This window comes from Salvia hispanica, chromosome 4, assembly GCF_029641045.1.
Source record: "Salvia hispanica isolate PSC_SH4W2 chromosome 4, Shi_PSC_v1, whole genome shotgun sequence".
Classification (NCBI taxonomy): Eukaryota; Viridiplantae; Streptophyta; class Magnoliopsida; order Lamiales; family Lamiaceae; genus Salvia; species Salvia hispanica.
Genome location: NC_142695.1, coordinates 31,078,514 through 31,100,436, shown reverse-complemented (window position 1 = coordinate 31,100,436; position 21,923 = coordinate 31,078,514). Strand labels below are relative to the sequence as shown.

The following is a 21,923-nucleotide window of genomic DNA, read 5'->3' as shown; positions in this document are numbered from 1 at the left end:
AATTTTGCCGGGAGTATAATCATTCGTAACCATATTTTATTAAATCAAAGAAGAAGAATAAACCGAACTTAAAAATGCTATCCGCTTCGTGTTTGATTAGTATTTGATAAGTGAAATGCAGGTATGGCTGCTATCTGTTTTACGAAAGGTCTCTCAAATATCTCATTTTCATTCTTCCATACTCCCCTAACTTTTTCACTCACTTTTCTTCAGATTTCTTAAAACTCGTGTCGAGTCAAACATAGACAACATTTTACAGACAAAGGGAATAATAAATAGTTAAAGTGGATGAATAGAATGAAGTAGAGGAGTTAAAGTGGATGAATAGAATGAAGTAGAGTCTCTTACTTTACTTTTTTCCACTATAACTACTTATTATTTATTTTTCCAAAAGAGTGACAAAATGAAAATCCTCTATCAACATGGAACTGACTATAATATCGAAACTGGCACTATATGCTTCATTTATGGAAACTAGGTGTGACTCAATGTGAAATTGATCTGGCTTGCTGGAACGTAGTTCAGAAGAATGAAATTGTTGATTATCAAGTTTGATCATAAGCAAGTGAGGCTGAAAACCTTACTACATCAACAATTTCTACATTAGTCAAAGCTGTAGGTTGAAGATGATATGCCATGTGACGATGCAAATGTTGCGGTGGTGTCTCCGTTGAGGTACGTCTTGAGGCGATCCAGATCATCCGCGCAGTCGAGCATTGTAGGGCGTGTGGAGGGCGACTCCCGCATGCAGAGCAATCCCAGCTCCATCAGCTCTACAATGGCCACTTCCCACATCCTCTTCACCTCATCTCTTTCCTGCCACAATGCCCTCAACAACACTGTGTCTACCACGCATTCACCTTCGCTCTGGAAGTGCCTCTTCACGTAGCTCTGCAGGCTCAGTCCTCCAACGAACATCTCATCTGTTGGCCACTTCCTCGTCACCATCTCCAAAACCACAACTCCAAAGCTGTATACATCGCCCTTCGTTGAGGTACTCGATCCACATCCGTACTCTTGGAGGTTTGATAAAGGAATTATGAATTTATGATCATCAAGTTTGCTTTTTTGCATTTGTCACTCTGCTTAGAATAAGAGATGTACATACCTGGCGCGATGTATCCGATTGATCCACTTAGCATGTTGGCCGTTGAGTCGCCCATATTCTCTATAACTCCGGCCGCATTTCCTGATCCTATGGCCACCAGCCTCGCTATCCCAAAATCGGAGACTAGAGCAGTCATGTCGTCGTTGAGAAGGACGTTGCTAGGCTTGAGGTCGCAGTGGATGACCTTAACCGGGGAGTGATGGTGCAGATAAGCCATTCCTTGTGCAATGTCACTGCAAATGTTGACTCTTTGAAGCAGGCTCAGATCAGAGGAGTCCGGCCTCAGGCCGTCTGCTGCTTGCATGTAGAGATGGCTGTCCAAGCTTCCATTCACCATGTAGGGCAGCACGAGAGCTTTAAAGTCCGGGAGGCTGCACGCTGTGATGATCCGTATCAGGTTCCTGTGGCGGATACTCTTCAAGACTTGGCACTCTCGGGCGAAGCTCTTGGTTGAGTTCCCTGTCTGCAGTTGTAGGACCTTGACTGCTATCTGTGTGTCGTGGTCTGAGAGAATACCGCGATAGACACGGCCATAGCTCCCAGAGCCAACTAGCCTCTGCTCGTTAAATCCATCAGTCGCGTCTAGCAGTTCCTTGTAGGTTATTCTCGGATAATTGTGTGTCAAGTCTAGTTCTTGTTTTCTCACGCTAGTAGCTCTCGATCTCCGGTATCCCATCAAACAGCAGACTATTGTGCATATTCCTGATATAAATATGACAATGCATAAGATGATCACGAAGATGTGGGAGTGGAAGTTGTGTCGCCCTTGTTTGCAGACTGGAATGCCCGGTATTCGCCCACAGAGATCCTGGTTGCCTATGAAGGACAGATACGTCATGGAATCAAATCTGCCTCCGGAGGGAATAGTTCCATCAAAGTTGTTGAATGCGAGATTCAACAAGGTCAGCGTGGTGATCTTGTTCAAGCTCACGGGGATCTTGCCTGACAACTTGTTTCTAGAGACATCAAACGCCACGATGCTCTTGAGATCACCTAACGATTCCGGGAGATGCCCTTGTAGAGAATTGTTCGACAGGTTTAGCACCTTCAGCTCCAAGCAGCTTGATATCATGTTAAAGATGTTGTTGCCACTGAAGTAATTTGATGACAGGTCGATTTCTTCGACTGATGAGAGCTTGCTAAGATCCATTGCTCCCTTGAGTTGGTTGTGTGATAGATTCATAAACCTACGCATTTCATGGAATCCTGATAACTCCGGGGGTACGTTCCCTGTCAGTTGGTTGTAAGAGAGGTCGAGGGCTTGGAGGGCCGTGCAGCTCCCTAAGCTCGGAGGTATCTCCCCTGAGAAAAGGTTATTGTTCAGGAACAGAAAACATAGCCCTGCCAAATTTCCGAGTTCTTCAGGGATCCGTCCCGACAGATTGTTATGCGAAAGATCCACCAAACCGAGAGACGATAGGTTTCCTAACGGGGTTAAAATTGTGGTGAAGAAGTTGAAAGAGAGGGAAAGTTGTTCCAAATGTTTCAGCTTGCCTATTTCTTTAGAAACAGTGCCAGTGAAAAGGTTGGATGTCAAATTCAGTATTGTTAGGCTTTGCAAGTGTCCTATTTGAGGAGGGATTGATCCAAAGATATGATTTTCTTGCAGCTGCAGCTCCCCCAAATATGTGCTCAGTCCTCCAATGGAGTGTGGGAGCGTCCCACCAAGCCCGTTGCTCGCCAGCTGCAGTTCAGCTAGCTCGGTGCAGTTTGCCAGTGCGGTGAAAAATGGCTCAAGATCAGAGTTGTTGCTGTGACTAATCATGTAGTTGTTTGACAAATGAAGATACAACATCTTGTGTAGCTTTGCCAGCATCTCCGAGGGAAGCTCACCGGATAGATAGTTGTACTCGACATCCAGATTGTAGAGGCATGTCGCGTTCCCTAAAGATGCGGGGATTTCGCCGTGGAGCTTATTGTTGTATATGTTTACTGCCAGGAGGTCGGGACAGCTTCCGATCTCACCTGGTATCGTCCCTGTTAGTTGGTTGCTTGAGAAATCGACTACTTTCAGCTTCGTGCAGTTGTAGAAGAACGATGATGGGATTTCACCACTCAAATTGTTGTGATCCAGAGTGATGAAGGTGAGTCGGGAGAGGGACGACAATGAGTGTGGGATAAGGCCGTGCAAATTGTTGCTTCCAAGTTCGAGTTCTTGAAGGTGTCGAAGGGATGAGAATTCTTGAGGAATGGAACCAAAGAAATGGTTGCGGGAAAGAGACAGGTTCCGGAGTTGGGTTAGATTTGCAAGCACGGGCGACAGCAGCCCTGAGAGGGCGTTGTCGTTGAGGTTCAAATCCACCACCCGATGATGCAGCTTGCCACATTTCACAAGCGTGAAGTTGCACACGTCGTTGTGCTCATTCCAGTTGGCAAGGCTCGAATAGGGGTCCAACGACATGCCGTTCTTGAATGCTAGAAGCGCGGCTTTATCAGTATGGATAGAGTAACGCGCTTGTGGATGATGCCCCCGGCCGAGTAGAGGGACGAAACACTGCAGCAGGGAGAATGTGAGTGTGATGATCTTGTAGAACATGATCGAGGCAAGGTGTTTGCTGATGAACAGTTTCAAGAAGTAGGCATTGGCTTTTACATCAGTGAGGGTGGGAATGTGTACTAACTAGAGTTCAAATGAAGCATGATTTGGGGAGTGAATGTGTGAAAAAGTGGGGGTTTTAATGCAAATGGTGCGTGGATTTCCAACTGAGATGGATGTTGATTAGCAGTTGACTTGATGATCTTATACGTTTGGCTGATGTAACATTCAAGTGGGAAGGATTACATTTGGTGTAAGAGTGAGTGAGTGAGCTCCATCAATAAGATTGATTGCTACCCAATTTCATATGTACTCACAAATTCTACACCATAATCGAGTGTCATTGAATTTAGTAACCATTTTTTGAGGAGTATATATGTAAAAATTTGAAAATAATTCGGCCCTATATTCAATCAAGTTGACAAGTTGACAATTTCAAATTGCCTGATAGAATAAAGTGGTAGTTCCAACTTATATATAAAATTGGGCCAATTGGGAGTTTGTGGATATTCCTAATTATTTTTCATTTTTCCACTTTTCTACCCACATACTCCATATACTTTCTCCGTCCTAAAAGAATATACACTTTGGATTCAGCACGAGTTTTATTACAAAACTAGTGTTAACCGACGTGCGATGCACGATGAAATATTTTTCGTCATACGATTTTAAATTATTTAATATTCCATCCGTCCCCCATTAGGAGTAGCACTTTGACCGGGCACGTGTTTTAAGAAATGTAAAGAAAAGTTGGTTGAAAAAGTTAGTGGAATGTGAGATCCACTTTTTTATATTGGTTTTATAATAAAATGTGAGTGAAATGAGTCAGTGGAATGTAGGACCTACTTACCATTTATGGTAAAAGTGAAGTGTTACTCTTAATTGGGGACGGACCAAAATGGAAATTAGTAACTCTTATTCGGGGACGGAGGGAGTAATTGATTAAAATAAAAAATAATATAACTATATAAGTTAAAAATAGAAAAATATACTATAAATAACAATTCAATAAATATACTCCCCTATTTAAAATGGAACCAAGACAAACACAATTATTTGGACAACGAAGAAGAGAGTATTAAGTGGTGATACTTTTGAAAAATATGTTTAAAACAATTATTCATCTCTCTCTACTGAAAAATGTAAATCATAATATATACACGCGGTACTCTAACTATTGTAAGAAATATTGGGATACAATTCTCAAACCATATGTACACGCGGTACTCTAACTATTGCAATTAAAAGAAAAAAAAACAATACATGAAATGGAAATTACAATAAAAATTATAAAATAAATTGAACTATAAGTCTAGTTGAGAAAACCCCTCTTTCAGCAAGACAAATTATATTACGGTTAGTGCTCTAGGATTGACGTATTATCCCCAAAGATGAAATCCTCCTAACGTACATAACATCTCAAACACGCTAGACACCGATGAACTTGATGGGGCTCCAAAAATTGAGTAATACAATGTTCCTAAAATGTACAATAAAAGGTTGAGAACTTGAGAGAGAATAGAGAATGGAGAATGGAGAATGCTTTTGTTGGTGTGTGATTCATCCACAACTCTATGCCTTTTATAGGCACAAATTTAGTCCATGAGAGATCATGGAATTAAAACCACATAATTATAAAATTAAGACAATAGAGATTACAAGATTTGACTTTTCTTATTCATATTTGTTGTTATTAGCCATGGATTAAAAGTTATAATAGGTTTCTTATTGTGAATAAATGAGTTTTATTGCATATTTGTTTAGTCCACCATGATGATTGACCGTTACTTCACATTGTATACATGAAATAATTTATAATTAATTTCTAAATAATAATTGAAAATTTATAATTGCAATGTCAATCATAATCTATTTTATACTCAATCACCCATAACTCATAAATATTCATATTTAAACCTCAAAACTTATAAATATTTCAAAAGAATGCCAAAATTCGCCTTTTATATAAGTATAGATTCGTAAAATAAGAGAGAGGTAGAGAGAAAAAATAATTAAAGTATCGTTAGTGGAGAATGTCCCACCTCATTAGACAGAAAAAGATTTCCAAAATTAGAAATTGCATATTGTTGTTGAATGGATTAAAAAGAAACTAGTGCATATTCTTGTAGGAAAAAGAGAGTATGATACATTGATAACATGAAGGAAAAGAGGTGGCCTCGTGAATTTCGTGTGCCTAACTTAGTTTGTTGCACACTAAAATTTAGTTAATAAAACACACTCATCATCTCTATTTGATTTTCTTGTTGGTATTTTTACTAGATCATGTTGTGCATTTTAATCAAGTATAATGATTATGTAGAAGGAGCCTTTTCAAAAGAGAAGTGCTAATGGTTTGATTGTTATTACAATAAAGAGGAAAGGTAATCCTACTCCATATTAGGATTAGGATGGTTATGATTAACTACTGTTGAAAACCTAATTATTGATTCTCTTATCTATGTTTATGTTGTTTAGTAAACGACAATAGTCGAAATAGTAAAAGTTTGTTAGACAACTGTTGGATATTTTAGTGTAATTGAATTAACTTGATCGATCGGTATTATTATAACGATACATCATATAAGTATGGAGGGTGCGGAGTGCACACTTATTTGAATTCGTTATGATGTTAGGGGCGAAGCCCCTGAACAGATGACCGGGGGTCCGGGGGCAGCGCCCCTGGATAGCGGGGTCCAAGGGGCAAACGGAGTTGCTGTTTAAGAAATTCATCCGAAAATGTAATTTCGGAAAAGTAAAAGGACCAATTTGCAATTTCGAAAACCTTTAAAATTCTGTTATTTTCGGGTAGAAAATGAACAGACGCGTCTGTTCATGTTTATAAACCGATCCGATCGTTACTTATGGTTCTGATCATCTTCAACAATTAGCATTCGAAAAAGTTCAAACAATCTTCTGAATTTTATCCGATCGAATAGTTTGGTAGAACCGCCAAATTGATTTGATCTGAAAGTGTTTATCACGACTTTCAGATATCCGTTTTTCTGTTTTATATATTGAATCTCCCCAACAAAGATCAAATCAATTAAAATGTCGAACAAGGAAACGGTGAAGGAAGGAACGAAAGGTTTCGCGAAGTTGGATAAGTTTGCTGGCCAGGATTTCAGACGCTGGTAGAAGAAGATGCATTTCATGCTGACGAATCTCAAGGTCATGTATGTTCTGAGTACTCCCATGCCCGAGGCTGTTGAAAACGAAACTCTGGAACAGACGAGGAGGCGGATGAAGTGGGAGAACGATGACTACATATGTCGTAGTCACATCTTAAACGGTATGTTTGATTCTCTGTTTGATGTGTATCAAAATGTTGAGTCTGCTAAGGAATTGTGGGATTCCCTCGAAGCCAAATATATGGCAGAGGATGCCTCTAGCAAGAAATTTCTTGTTGGTAATTTTATTAACTATAAAATGGTTGATTCGAGGCCTGTCATGGAACAATACAACGAGTTGTTGAGGATATTGGGACAGTTTTCCCAATATGATATGAAGATGGATGAATCCATTTCTGTCTCTAGCATTATTGATAAACTGCCACCTTCTTGGAAGGATTTTAAAAATAATCTGAAACATAAGAAGGAGGAGTTGAATTTGGTCGAACTGGGACATGACTTCCAAATTGAACAGTCCATACGTGATATGGAAAAGGGCTCTGTTGGTAATGCTAAAAACATGGTTGGTTCTTCTGTGAACATGGTGGAAGAGGGTGAATCCTCAAAGGCTGGTAAAGAGAAACGTAAGTTTCAAGGCAAACGGAAGTTTCAAGGGAATAACAGTAAGGATGGGAATAAGAAGCCCAAACTGACTTGCTGGAAGTGTGGCAAATCCGGGCACTTCAAGAAGGATTGTAAGTCTGGAAAGGGTGGAGGAAAAGGGAAAAACGAGGCTGGTCCAAATGGATCCAAGGATCCTGAAAAGCAATCAGGTTCGTTTTTTGTACCTAATGATCATTCGATTGAGAATTAATATGCATCAATAATCTCTGAAGCATTTTATGTGCAGGATGATGATCTCTCATGGTGGATTGATTCGGGTGCAACATGTCATGTATGCAAGGATCATCAATGGTTCAAGGACTTAAAACCAATTGAAGATGGATCTTCCTTGAAGATGGGCAATGTTGCAACTGAACTAATCAAAGGAATAAGATCTGTTAGCCTAGTATTTACCTCTGTAAATTCCTTATTGTTAGAAAATGTTGTTTATGTACCTGGAATTCGTAAAAACTTAGTTTCTGGTATTGTATTGAATAGTTGTGGCTATAAACAAGTGTTAGAAAGTGATAAATACATTCTGTCAAGGCATGGTAATTTCATTGGTTTTGGTTATCTATGTGGCATGTTTAAGTTGAATTTAGATGTCTCTTTTGTTAATAATTTTGTTTGCATGACTTCTACTAGTTCTAGTAATCATGTTAGTAAATCAGAATTGTGGCATGCTAGACTTGGACATGTACATTACAAGAGATTGAAAGATATGTCGAAAATGAGTTTAATACCAGCATTTGAGTTGAATGGTGAAAAGTGTAAAACTTGTATGTTAACTAAGATAACTAGACAACCTTTCAATAAGAATGTCAATAAAGAAACTAAGGTATTAGAACTTATACATAGTGATTTGTGTGATTTTCATTCGACTCCATCACTTGGTAATAAAAAGTATGTAGTTACTTTTATCGATGATGCTACTAGATTTTATCATGTCTATTTATGTCATTCAAAAGATGAAGCTCTTGATAAATTTAAAATCTTTAAAGAAAGTGTAAGGCTTCATCATGGTGTGAAGATTAAAACTCTTCGCACTGATAGGGGAGGTGAGTATTATGATCCAGCATATTTTGAATCTACAGGAATAATACATCAAACGACTGCTCCATATACACCACAACAAAATGGTGTAGCGGAAAGAAAGAATAGAACGTTGAAAGAAATGATTAATTCAATGTTGTGTTATTCTGGCCTAAGTGAAGGATATTGGGGTGAGGCTATGTTAACAGCCTGTTATTTGTTGAATAGAGTTCCTAATAAAAGGAACAAGATAACCCCTTATGAACTTTGGCATAAGAAACCACCAAAACTGAGTTATCTCAGAGTTTGGGGTTGTCGAGCAGTGGTAAGACTGACTGACCCTAAAATGAAAACCATAGGTCAAAGAGGTATAGATTGTGTGTTTCTTGGCTATTCTGAAAATTCTATTTGTTATAGCTTCTATGTAATAGAACCCAATGACTATGTATCTGTGCACTCTATTATTGAGTCAAGGGATGCTGATTTTGGCCATGAGGATAGATTCACGTCTATACCTAAACCTGGAGACATGACTGTAAGGTCTAGTAACTCTGGTGTAACTGGAAAAGTGATTGATACACCTCCTGATGTTAGGAGAAGTAGTAGAGCAAGAAAAGCTAAGTCTTTTGGAAATGATTTCCAATTGTACTTACTTGAAGGATCAAGAAATGAGATTAATTTTCAATATCAATATTGCTTTACTATTGGTGATGATCCAAGGACCTACAAAGAAGCTATGGCTTCAAGGGATTCTGCATTATGGAAAGAGGCAATCCAAGAGGAGATGGATTCTATAATTCAAAATGGTACTTGGATATTGACTGATTTACCACCTGGTTGTGAAGCTTTAAATAGCAAATGGATCTTCAAAACGAAGATGAAGGTGGATGGAAGCATAGACAAATATAAAGCCGGATTGGTTATCCAAGGCTTTAGACAAAAGGAAGGCATTGACTACTTTGATACCTATGCTCCTGTTGCTAGGATTTCCACAATTAGATTATTGTTAGCACTTGCTGCTATACATAATCTTGTAATTCACCAAATGGATGTTAAGACTGCCTTCTTGATTGGTGAATTAAATGAAGAGATTTATATCAAACAACCAGAAGGCTTTGTCATGCCTGGTAATGAACATAAGGTTTGTAAATTGGTAAAATCTCTTTATGGACTAAAGCAAGCCCCTAAACAATGGCATCAGAAGTTTGATGACGTGGTGTTGTCTAATGGTTTTGTATTAAACCAAGCAGACAAGTGTGTATATAGCAAATTTGATGCTACCGGTAAAGGAGTTATCATTTGCTTATATGTGAATGACATGTTGATCTTTGGTACTGACCAAGATCAAGTTGATAAAACAAAGGCATTTTTGTCATCTAAGTTTGAGATGAAAGACATGGGGAAGGCTGATGTGATTCTTGGAATTAAGATCACACATGGAGAACAAGGAATTTCCATTTCTCAATCACATTATATTGAGAAGATGTTGGAAAAATTTAACTTCAAAGATTGTTCTCCAGTTAAGACTTCTTTTGATCCTAGTGCAAAACTCGTGCCTAATAAACGAGTTGCTGTGAATCAGCTTGAATATTCAAAGGCTATTGGATCACTAATGTATGCTATGATTAGTACTAGACCCGATATAGCCTTTGCAGTTGGAAAGTTGAGTCGATATACTCATAATCCAAGTTTAATCCATTGGCAAGCCATGAATCGAGTATTTAAGTACTTAAAAGGAACAATGGATTATAGGTTGTCTTATTCTGGATTTCCTTCTGTTCTTGAAGGTTTTTCAGATGCAAATTGGATCACCAATATGGAAGATCATTCTTCCACAAGTGGTTGGGTGTTCTGTCTTGGAGGTGGTGCTATATGTTCGGCATCAAAGAAACAAACTTGTATCACGAATTCAACAATGGAATCAGAGTTTGTGGCATTAGCAGCAGCAGCTGGTAAAGAGGCTGAATGGCTAAGAAATCTAATATATGAAATTCCATTGTGGCCTAAACCGATATCACCTACATCTATCAGATGTGATAGTGCAGCTACAACTTAGCCGATCATTTAACCAAAGGGTTGAGTAGAGATCTTGTGTACAAATCGGCTAAAGGGATGGGATTAAAGTCCACTACAAATCTCTGATATTAATACCCAATTCCCATTTAGTATGACACTAGATGCAGAATTCAATGTGGAAGACTTAATATTTGGAGATTGGAACACATTTGAAAATCGTCCCAAGGTATGTGTTCGGACCTACAAGTTAAGGAGGTTGAATGTATATATTCATAATAGTTCTTTTGAAAAATTGCAAATGTAGGTGCAAGAATAAAGGAGCTACATATATAAACATGAAGTTTAGCCGCTTCAAGAAGCTGGGACTTGGTTTCGATATGTTTATGAAGGATAAGGACATAGGCTAGAAAAATATAGTGTCAAGATAGAACATATTCGTATGTAAACTTTTGTGTACATTATCTTCGGGTATTCAATGTGAGTTCCCAGGGTTCAATCCTTAGTGACACCCGGGGTATTCGAATGTATGGAATGTGTAATGTACTAAGGTGGAATTCAATCGTTACGATATTTCATTTATGCAAAACTTTGAATGTTTGAGATGACTTGTTTTAGTTAATCAAGGAGTGCACTAAAATAGAGGAGGATTGTTGGATATTTTAGTGTAATTGGATTAACTTGATCGATCGGTATTGTCATAACGATACATCATATAAGTATGGAGGGTGCGGAGTGCACACTTATTTGAATTCGTTATGATGTTAGGGGCGAAGCCCCTGAACAGATGAACAGGGGTCCGGGGGCAGCGCCCCCGGATAGCGGGGTCCAAGGGGCGGCAGCCCCTGGCTGGGGTCGTAGTTGCTGTTTAAGAAATTCATCCGAAAATGTAATTTCGGAAAAGTAAAAGGACCAATTTGTAATTTCGAAAACCTTTAAATTCTGTTATTTTCGGTTAGAAAATGAACAGACGCGTCTGTTCATGTTTATAAACCGATCCGATCGTTACTTATGGTTCTAATCATCTTCAACAATTAGCATTCGAAAAAGTTCAAACAATCTTCTGAATTTTATCCGATCGAATAGTTTGGTAGAACCGCCAAATTGATTTGATCTGAAAGTGTTTATAACGACTTTCAGATATCCGTTTTTCTGTTCTATATATTGAATCTCCCCAACAACAACTTATGAGTTATGAGAATTGAACATTTCAGATTTTGAGTTGATCTCCGTAAAGAATGTTGATGATTGCAGTCTTGTCATTTTTTACACTTTAGATTCAACACAGGTTTTAATGCAAAATTGGTAAAGTAAGAAAGATAGAGAAAAAAAAATAATTAAATTGTTGTTAGTAGAGAATGTGTCTCACCTCATTAGAAAGAAAAGAGTTTTTAAAATTAGAAAATGCATATTCTTATGGAACAGATTAAAAAAAATAAGTGCATATTTTTATTGAACAGGGGAGAAAGTATGGTACATTGATAACATGTAGGAAAAGAGGTGGCCTCGTGAACTTCGTGTGCCTAACTTAGTTTGTTGCACACTAAAATTTAGTTAATAAAATCCACTCAGCATCTCTATATTGATTTATTGTTGGTATTTTTACTAGTTCATGTCGTGCATTTTAATCAAGTACTCCCCTCGTTCTATTATAAGTGGGGCGTATTCTCTTTTAGATCGTTCCACTATAAATTTTTATGGCAAAATGCAACACTCTATTCCTCTCTTATTTTTTCTCTATTTTTTTCACTACTAAAAATATGTGCCCAAAAGTTTTGGCTCACGTGAAATGTGACGGAAGGAGTATAATGGTTATGTAGAAGCAGCCTTTTCAAAAGAGAAGTCCTAATTGGTTTGATTGTTATTACAATAAACAGGAAAGGTAATCCTACTCCATATTAGGATTAGGATGGATATGATTAACTACTTTGAAATAGTAAATGACAATAGTCGAAATAGTAAAAGTTTGGCATACAACTTATGAGAATTGGACATTTCAGATTTTGAGAGAATTGATCTCTGTAATGAATGTTGATGATTGCAGTCATGTCATTTTTTAACAACATTGTGAACTTTGTTGTGTTGGTCTCAAATTAGAATTAACTTACAGTCATTTTATTATATGAATATAGTATTCCACTTTTGCCAGTCATCCTCAAAAATTAATTCATTCTATTTTAGTAAATTTTTCTTTCTAATAATATGTATCATGTTCATTATATTTTATTTCAATCTCTCTTATTTTATTAATTTTATATTAAAATAATATGATTTCTAAAGTCTCTGTTTTTATGGAATATGAGGAGTATTAAATTTCAAAAATACATAGGCAGGAGAAAGTGGTATTGATGCATTTCTATTATACGGAGGTTATTTTAGGGAAATAATTGATAGAATCCAGACTTGTGATACTCTTCAACATTTGCAACAACCACGTATACCAAACCGGCCCTTGTTGCTTTTCAAACTTACTTCCTCTCATTAAAAATGAATGAAACATTTGTTCGTCGGCACGAAATTTTTGTAGGATTGTTTTGTCAGTTAATAAGAAGAGAATAAAATAAGAGAAAAAGAAGAAGTAGAGATGATGTTGTTTTTATTATCGAAAATATTTCCTTTTTAATGGGACAATTCAAAAAGGAATACTCCCTCCGTCCCACTGAAGATGACCCACTTTCCTTTTTAGTTTGTCTCACTCAGGATGACTCATGACCAAAATTGGAAATCTCTTTATCTCTACTTTATTCTCTCTCTCTTACTTTACTCTCTCAGCCTAACACATAAAATAAAACTGCATAAAATCTCGTGCCGCCCAAGGAAGGTCATCTTCCTTGGGACGGAGAGAGTACGTTACAATTTTAATGGGACATATGAAGTAGTTTTTATTTGTATCTTCTATTAGTTAATTATTTTTCTCTATGTATACTTAAAAATTCATTAAGTTAATTTAATTTGAAGTAGAGTTGTCAACTGCCGGGCTGGCCCAGCCCAGCCCAGGCCCGGTGAGCCCTGATGTTGTTGAGGCGCAGCTCGGCCTAGTCCCGGGATGTGAAGCAAGGTGGGCCGGTCGGGCTTATTTTCATACATCTCAATCCAGTCCAGCTTAGTCAGTTGACCAAGTTTGACAGATTTATACTTCCTACGTTTCTTGTTAATAGAGACGTTTCTTTTCGTCACGGAGTTTAAGAATAGTATGTTAAATGGATGGTAAAAATGTAGGAGAAAATAAAGTAAAAGAGATAAAGAGAGAATAAAGTAAGAGAGGTGGTTACCTTTTATTAAAAATAGAAGTGACTCAATTAACTTGGAACTTCCCAAAATGGTAAAATGACTCTATTAGTATGGAACGGAGGGAGTAATACTCTAGTCAATTAAAACAAAAAAATCTGCCTCTCTCCTCCATAGCCGATTACATTTACATGTATTAAGAGTAGAACAGTTAAGATTATACTAGTTGGAAACTTGGAATTGAGGAATCAGAAGTAGTGAAGAATATCGATAGAGATATAATTGCTAGTGGATGGTTACTGGCTGCAGAGAGGTATGAAACTAAAGGGAAGAGAAAAGAAAGACCGAAAGAATGATAATTGAGATTAAAAAGGCTGGATCTAGAAAGTAACTTTTATAAACCACTTTTTTAATTAAGTTCAAACTAACTTATTAATAATGTCTACTGCCATTTAAATCCTAAACCTAAATATATTTAATTAGGTGGATTGATTATGGGCTGGGTTTACAAATAAAACCAATGGAGCCTGTTACACTCAACAAGACCAGCCCAAACCTGCTTCATTTCTCAAACGAGCTCGGCTGGGTTAGTATGGCCAGTTGACAACTCTTATTTAAAGAAGAGTGAACTACAAAAATGGTCCCTTAACTATGGGTTTATCTCGCTCATAGTTCCTGGACTTTAAAATATCGTCAGACATCCCTGAGCTAAGGGTTTATCTCAAAAATGGTCATTTTTCACTGTTTTCGGTCGAAAATACCCTTTTAAAGGGTTTTGGGAGGTTTAGCAACTTGGTCCTTTTACACTTTTAACATTTTAAATCTGATATTATTTCAGTCATGTACTAAATCTGATATTATTTCAAAATTATCATTCTTCTTCCCTGTTGTCATCCTTCACTTTGTTTCTCTATTTCAATATTAGAGATAATTTTATAAAATTAAATTTTAAATTTCAATTTTTAAATATCAATAATTTTTTTAATTGAAACTATTAATTCATGGACACTATAAATATTGATTAAAATTATTAATTTTTATTATTTAATATAATATTCAGCTGAATTGAAAGTACAGAAAAATAATATTGATCATAATGGAAAAATAAGAGCTATTTAGCCTTCGTTCGGTTGTTATAATTGTTTGTGATTGAATATTATGAAGTTGACTACAAATTTGATCCTACTAAATATTTTATATAGGAGTATTTTTGTTGAAATTTTCTAGTAAAATTTGATTGTTTTCAAATTATTCTCCTCTTTCCATAGTAATAGAGTCATTTTTCCATTTTAGTACGTTCCATAGTAATAGAGTCTTTCCATTTTTAGTAAAAGTCAATACATTTTTCCACACCTACTTTACTTTCTCTTACTTTTTTCTCTCTTCATCTCTCTACCTTTTTCATTTTCCATTTTATTCTCCCTTTACTTAACTCACCTAACACAATTTTCTTAATTTTTGTGCTGAAAAGAAACGTTTTCATAACTATAGAACGAAGGGAGTAATAAAAGAAAATTATATTAGTCTTACATTAGATGCGTATTTATTTCAGAATAAATCGTGTTATATGATCCATTTATGATTAAAACTATTAAATATTGATTAAAACTAAGGCGTTGTCATACCTTATTGAATAAATATTAGACACTATCAAATATTGATTATGACTATTCATTTTTGTTATTTAATTATTTTTATGATTAAAATAATTTATTGATATTTAAATATTGAAATTTAAAATTTAATTTTGTAAAGTTAAATCTAATATTGAAATAAAGAAACAAAGTAAAGGATGACAAAAGGGAAAATAAAGGATGATTTTGAAATTATATCAGATTTAGTACATAACTGAAATAATATCAGATTTAAAATGTTAAAAGTTGGTCTGTGAAAATGGATATCGGGTATTGGATTTCCAAATCCGACAAAGTCGGGTAATTGGATACCCGAAACCCAATTTTTCGAGTTTCGGATCGGGATCGGGTAGTGGAATTTTTTATGATCGGATATCGGGTTACCCGATACCCGATTGGGTATACCCGAATTATCTGATTTTTTTTTTAATTTATGATTTATGTATTTATTCTGATTTTTAAATATGTTTAAATATTTAAGCAATTAAAATATTGAAATAGTGATCGCATGTGTTCCATAATCAATTGTATCTTTTTAAATCCAATTTTTTAGGGGTGGTATTTTTTTAAAAGTTAATGTGCATATTTTCCTAAAGTCACTTATATTTTAAAAATTCTAAATCTATATGATCTAAATCTGTATGCGACAACAAAAACTTACTGTTCGCATTGATGAATTAAGGTGCACGGATGAGTTATAAGAATTTATTTACACTCGCCCAAGAATTAATCACCTAAAATTTTTATAAAATTTAATACATCCAACCTATGCAATGTTTTCATTAACCGAAGAATATAGGATGCTTATCAGAAATGAATAATACTTCCTCTGTCCATTAGAAATGAAACGTTTTCTTTTTTAGTTTGTTCCATTAAAAATGAAACGTTTCTAAAAATAGAAATAATACTCCCACTACTTTTTCTTCTAACTTATTTTACTCTCTCTTCATTAACTCACAAAACAACACTACCTAAAATCCTATGCCGAAAAACAAATGTTGCATATTTAATGGGACGGAGGGAGTATATCATATCCATATTGTTATGTGCAATTTAATTTTTCTAATCCATTGGCTTTATAAAAACAAATAATTTATTTTAACAATATCACAATCACAATCGAGATTGGATACCCGGTTTTTCAGGACTGAATACCTGAGTCGGGTATCCGAGTACCCGAAATAAAATTCGGGTCGGGTATCAGGTATGAGATTTTGGGAATTTCAGGATCGGATACCCAAAAATTTCGGATCGGATATCCGCGGGTATCCGATTTGACAGGCCTAGTTAAAAGTGTAAAAAGACCAAATTGTCTAAACCTCCTCAAAAGGGTATTTTTGACCGAAAACAGTGAAATAAAACCATTTTCAAGATAAACTCTTAGTCCGGAGATGTCTGGCAATATTTTTAAAATTCAGGAACTATGGGTGAGATAAATCTATAGTCCAGAAACCATTTTTTAACTTATAAATGCAATAGATTTTCAATGAGAGCAATAATATGAGCTGTGTAAGAAAGTAAGAAGCCTATTTAGTCTTAAGCCCATAGTTTATAATATGTGGGCCCAAATGAATGTTCAGTTATTTTACCGCCTTCTCCAGAAGTCTATTCTTCATCTTTCTACTTCCTCCTCGAACCCTCCTCTCCACCTATCACCTATACATATACATACATATATATAGACACGCATACACCCCTCTAATAAACAATAACCATCAACACAATTCAGAAAGCAATCAAATATCCATTCCCAAGCCAAATCCCACACACACTCTTTACTCTATTTGAAAAATCATCATCGTCAATTCATCAATGGCAAAAACACAAGGCAAGGCGATCGGCATCGACCGCGGCACCACCTACAGCTGCATAGGCGTGTGGCATCACGACCGCGTCGAGATCATCCCCAACGACCAGGGCAACCGCACCACCCCTTCCTACGTGAGCGCCTCATCGGCGACGCCGCCAAGAACCAAGTCGCCATGAACCCTCACAACACCGTCTTCGACGCCAAGCGCCTCATCGGCCGCCGCTTCTCCGTCCAGTCCGACCTCAAGCTCAGGCTCTTCAAGCTCGCCCCTCATCCTCGTCCGCTACAAGGGCGAGGAGAAGCAATTCTCCCCCGAGGAGATCTCGAGAAATCGCCGAGGCCTTTTTAGGCCAGGCCGTGAACGATGCCGTCGTCACTGTCCCGGCCTACTCAACGACTCCCAGCGCCAGGCCACCAAGGACGCCGGCGCCATCGCCGGCCTCAACGTAATGAGGATCATCAACGAGCCGACTGCGGCCGCGATTGCTTACGGCCTGGATAAGAAGGCGTCGAGAACAGGGGAGAAGAATGTGCTGATTTTTGACCTCCGTGGCGGCAGGTTCGATGTGTCGATTTTGTCGATTGAGGAAGGGATTATCGAAGTCAAGGCGATCGCCGGCGATACGCATTTGGGAGGGGAGGATTTTGACAACCGGATGGTGAATCACTTCGCGGCGGAGTTCAAAAGGAAGCATAAGAAGGATATTGGCGGGAATGCGCGTGCGTTGAGGCGGCTGAGGACGGCGTGCGAGCGAGCCAAGCGCATGCTGTCCACCACTGCGCAGACTACAATTGAGATTGATGCGTTGTGTTGGAAATATAACTTGAGGTGTCCCAATTTATGTTGGGAAGAGAATGTGTGAAGTCCCAACCTATTGGGAAGAGAATACCATTTATAATCTAGAGTTCCAATGAGTGTTCCTAGGTATATTTATATCTAGAATCCTGTAAATACCTATGTAGAATGTATCTCAAATAACAATTCAAATCAATCACAATGTAGTCTTCAAGAGTTCTTCAATTTTATTTTTCGCATTTTACTTTTCAACATGGTATCAGAGCAGGTTCGATCCCTCGCATAGATCAATCTGTCTCTATAGCAAAAAAAAAAAAAAAGGAAGTCGTGCAGTTAGCAAGAGGCTGAAACTCTACCCTGCAGTTAGCAGCTACAGCAGAAGATGTTGTTCTTCACTAACAAAGTGATGGTATAGCAAGACCCGACGGAACAGCGTCACGACGGCAATGATAGTGTGAGTCTGGGATTGGCGCTGGCAGTAAGGAGGTTGGGCGAAGCCAGCACGGCGCCGGTGGTAGGCAAAGGCGATGGCAATGACAGCTGGACAGAACCATGAAGCCATGAAGTGTGGTGTTTCCAAAGAAATCTCATCGCCAATAAATGAGCTGATGGAGAGAAGAAGAGAGGCCTTCAAGACGAAGGCCGAGAAAACAGAGGAGACAGGCTGCGACCCCAACCGCTGTCAAAATAGAGGAGAGGAAAACAGATGAGGAGTGCCTAGGGGGAGAGAAAGTATCCGACCGAACAACCCTCTCTAAATTTATGTTGGAGAAGAAGGCAGAGATGACCGGAGTAGGAGGAACGAGCAGAAACCCGCCAAGAGAGGAGGGGCTACTGCCAAAGAGGGGGCAGCCATGAGAGGCTAATGTATGAAGTGTTTGGCCAAGGGGATATCAGCCACCGCCAAACCATTCATCTCCTAATCAAGGAGAGAATCGCTGAGGACGAAGGCAGGGCAACCAACATCTGCGCAGCGAGGGGGAGAGAGATAGTGTTTCCGCACAGCCTCAGTATGGGTTGTGGCGGCGATCGGAGTAGCTACAGCAGCAGTCGGGAGGAAGATGGAGATGTTGAGTGGATGGCCGCCATAAACTCGGTGATCTACTCGGAAGTGTACCCCTTCGATGGCGCAACTCATCGAAAGCTCTGCCCAGAAAGCTCTTTCTGGATGCACCGAAGAATAAGAAGAGAAGCAGGAGTTGTGTGTTGAAGGAAGGGAAATTGGCAGATCTAAGACGAATCACATTTCTAACACTGCTCAAAGTTTCAAGCTTTATTGTATAAGGGGGAATCAATTGAAGGGTTATGGAAAATTGGAGGGGACAAAGCCATTCCTGAGTTCAACTCCCCACGTGTCCGACGAAATGCCGCAATTGAATTGGATTCGAGAACAGTTGAACGTGGCAACGGCAGCAAATCGAAGGCAAAGCCGCCGTGATGGCTGAGATAGGAGAAACCAAAGTGAAAGGGTTACCACAGAAGTCTCAACGCCGGCTATTGGTGATGCAATTCGTGAAGGGATGACGAGCAACCGATCTAGTAGCCAAGAAGAGGCTGCCCGGAATAGTGAGAATTCCGGATACACGGGAAACACAATGCCGGAGAAGCCACGACTGATTTACCGGAGAAGAAGGTAGCGGCTAGGAAAGGGCGCACTAAAAACGTTGAGAGGGCGAGAAAGCCGCAACAGTGAAGTTGTCATGTGACATCTGGAGAAGGCGAGTGAATGGCGAGGGATAGGCGTAAGGGCGCATGGAAGAATGCTGAGAAGAGAGTCAGCAAAGCAGCCCGTAGAATATGCGCCGCGGAGAAGGGTGAGGCAAAAATCGAGCATATGCAGTCGAGAAAGCTGCAGGCCTAAGGGCCGGCATAGGCAGATGCAGCAGAATAAGCAGTCATCGAGAAGGAACGATCAAGAGCTAGCCTTACAGATACCCGCCTGGATAAAGAAGCCCGAGATGGAACCGCCACGCCCAGAGATCCTTAAAAAAGCAAGAAGGCTGTGAAGAGCTGTTGTTGGTTAGGCACCAACAAGCCTACAAAGGCGGCTGCGACTCTTCGAAGGTAGCCGCCATGATGAAGGCAAGAGGAGAAACCAAAGTGAAGGGTTGACTGGAGAGGTCTCAACATTGGGCTAGTGGGCTCGGAAAGTTTTTTAAAAAATGAAAAAGAATATGGGCTCATTGTGTTTGAGCGGAATGGGCCAAGTATAGCCTTCCAAAAATGAAGTTTTGGGCTGCCAATTAAATTCAGTCCAAAGACGAGTGCACTCCTCGACACGAGTCAAAACTGTCAGAATGAGCTCCTCGACACGAGTCAAAACTGTCAGTCAGAGAAAAAAAAAGAATGAACATTGGCTCCTGGATACAAGCTAAAACTGTCTAAGATGACTCCCGGACATGAGTAAAAATTGTCTAGATTGGCTCCTTGGCACAAGTTAAAATTGCCAACCAAAAAAAAATTGAAGAGCTCTATGACAAGAGTTAAAATTGTCAACGGAAAATTAAAGAAGCTCCTTGAAATGAATCTAAACTTTCAATAATGAAGAGCTCCTTGATAAGAGCCTAAACTTCCAATGAAGAAAAAAGAAACTCCTTGAAACGAGTCTAAACTTTCAATGAAAAGGGAAGGACTCCTGAATACGAGTATAAACTATTTATCAAAATGAAGATCGTGCAAGTTAAGTGTCGAAAAAACTCGATACTTAACTTGAGGGGGAGTGTTGGAAATATAACTTGAGAGGGTCCCAATTTATGTTGGGAAGAGAATGTGTGAAGTCTCAACCTATTGGGAAGAGAATACCATTTATAATCTAGAGTTCCAATTATAGTTTCTAGGTATATTTATATCTAGAGTCCTATAAATACCTATGTAGAATGTATCTCAAATAACAATTCAAATCAATGACAATGTAGTCTTCAAGAGTTCTTCAATTTTATTTTCCGCATTTTACTTTTCAACACGTTGTTTGAAGGGATTGATTTCTACACCACGATTACTCTGTGCGAGGTGAGGAATTGAACATGGATTTGTTTCAAAAGTGTATGGAGCCGGTGGAGAAATGCTTGATCGATGCTAAGATCGACAAAGCCCTGATCCACGACGTCGTTTTAGTCGGCGGGTCGACGAGGATTCCGAAGGTGCAGCAGCTGCTTCAGGATTTCTTCAACGGGAAGGAGCTCTGCAAGAGCATCAGCCCGGACGAGGCCGTGGCGTACGGTGCGGCCGTGCAGGCGGCAATACTCAGCGGCGAGGGGGACCAGAGGAGCAGATATTCTCGACCTACTCAGACAACCAGACCGGGGTGCTGATCCAGGTCTACGAGGGCGAGCGGCCGATGACAAGGACAACAACCTGCTCGGGAAGTTCGAGCTCACCGGAATTCCTCCGGCACCGAGGGGAGTGCCGCAGGTGAATGTGTGCTTCGACATTGACGCGAACGGGATACTGAACGTGTCCGCGGAGGACAAGACGACTGGGGTGAAGAACAACGTCACCATCACCAACGACAAGGGGCGGCTGAGCAAGGAGGAGATTGAGCGGATGGTGGCAGAGGCGGACAAGTATAGGGCAGAGGACGAGGCAGTGAAGAAGCGCGTGGATGCCAAGAACGCGCTTGAGAATTACGCGTACAGCATGAGGACTACGATCAAGGATGAAAAGGTGGCAGGGAAGCTTGGCGGCCCAGACAAGGAGAAGATCGAGAAGGCGATCGACGAGGCGGTGGAGTGGCTGGAGAGGAATCAGCTGACGGAGGTGGATGAATTGGAGGATAAATTGAAGGAGTTGGAGAGTTTGTGCAACCCCATTACTTCTAGGATGTATCAGGGCGGCGGCGATGCTGGCAGCGCCATGCCGGGTGCGAGCTCCAGCAACAGCTACGGCAACGGTGGTGCCAGCCCGAAGATTGAAGAGGTTGATTGAATTGAAGAAACCAGAACAACTGTGGTTTAGTACATTTTATCTATACTTGGTGTGTGTGTTTTTACTTTCTAA

The 21,923-nt window shown here is 39.1% G+C and overlaps 1 protein-coding gene and 1 pseudogene across 1 annotated transcript; one reads left to right on the top strand and one right to left on the bottom strand.

Moving 5' to 3' along the window:
* Window positions 1-443: 443 nt before the first annotated feature.
* On the bottom strand, window positions 444-3,739 carry LOC125197157 (uncharacterized). The gene is made up of 2 exons (XM_048095865.2): window positions 1,109-3,739; window positions 444-1,016 (listed from the first exon to the last, which is right to left on the bottom strand). The coding sequence occupies exons 1-2, from the start codon at window positions 3,642-3,644 to the stop codon at window positions 604-606; spliced, it is 2,949 nt and encodes a 982-aa protein (XP_047951822.1). The 5' UTR covers window positions 3,645-3,739; the 3' UTR covers window positions 444-603.
* Window positions 3,740-16,963: 13,224 nt separating this feature from the next.
* LOC125193366 (heat shock 70 kDa protein-like) lies at window positions 16,964-21,896 on the top strand (annotated as a pseudogene).
* Window positions 21,897-21,923: the final 27 nt, after the last annotated feature.

Bases quoted from the DNA above. Each gene is read 5' to 3' on its own strand.
- LOC125197157 (XM_048095865.2), bottom strand. From the start codon at position 3,644: ATGTTCTACAAGATCATCACACTCACATTCTCCCTGCTGCAGTGTTTC. The intron at 1,017-1,108 runs GTATGTACATCT...CAAACCTCCAAG, and splicing joins AATCGGATACATCGCGCCAG to AGTACGGATGTGGATCGAGT.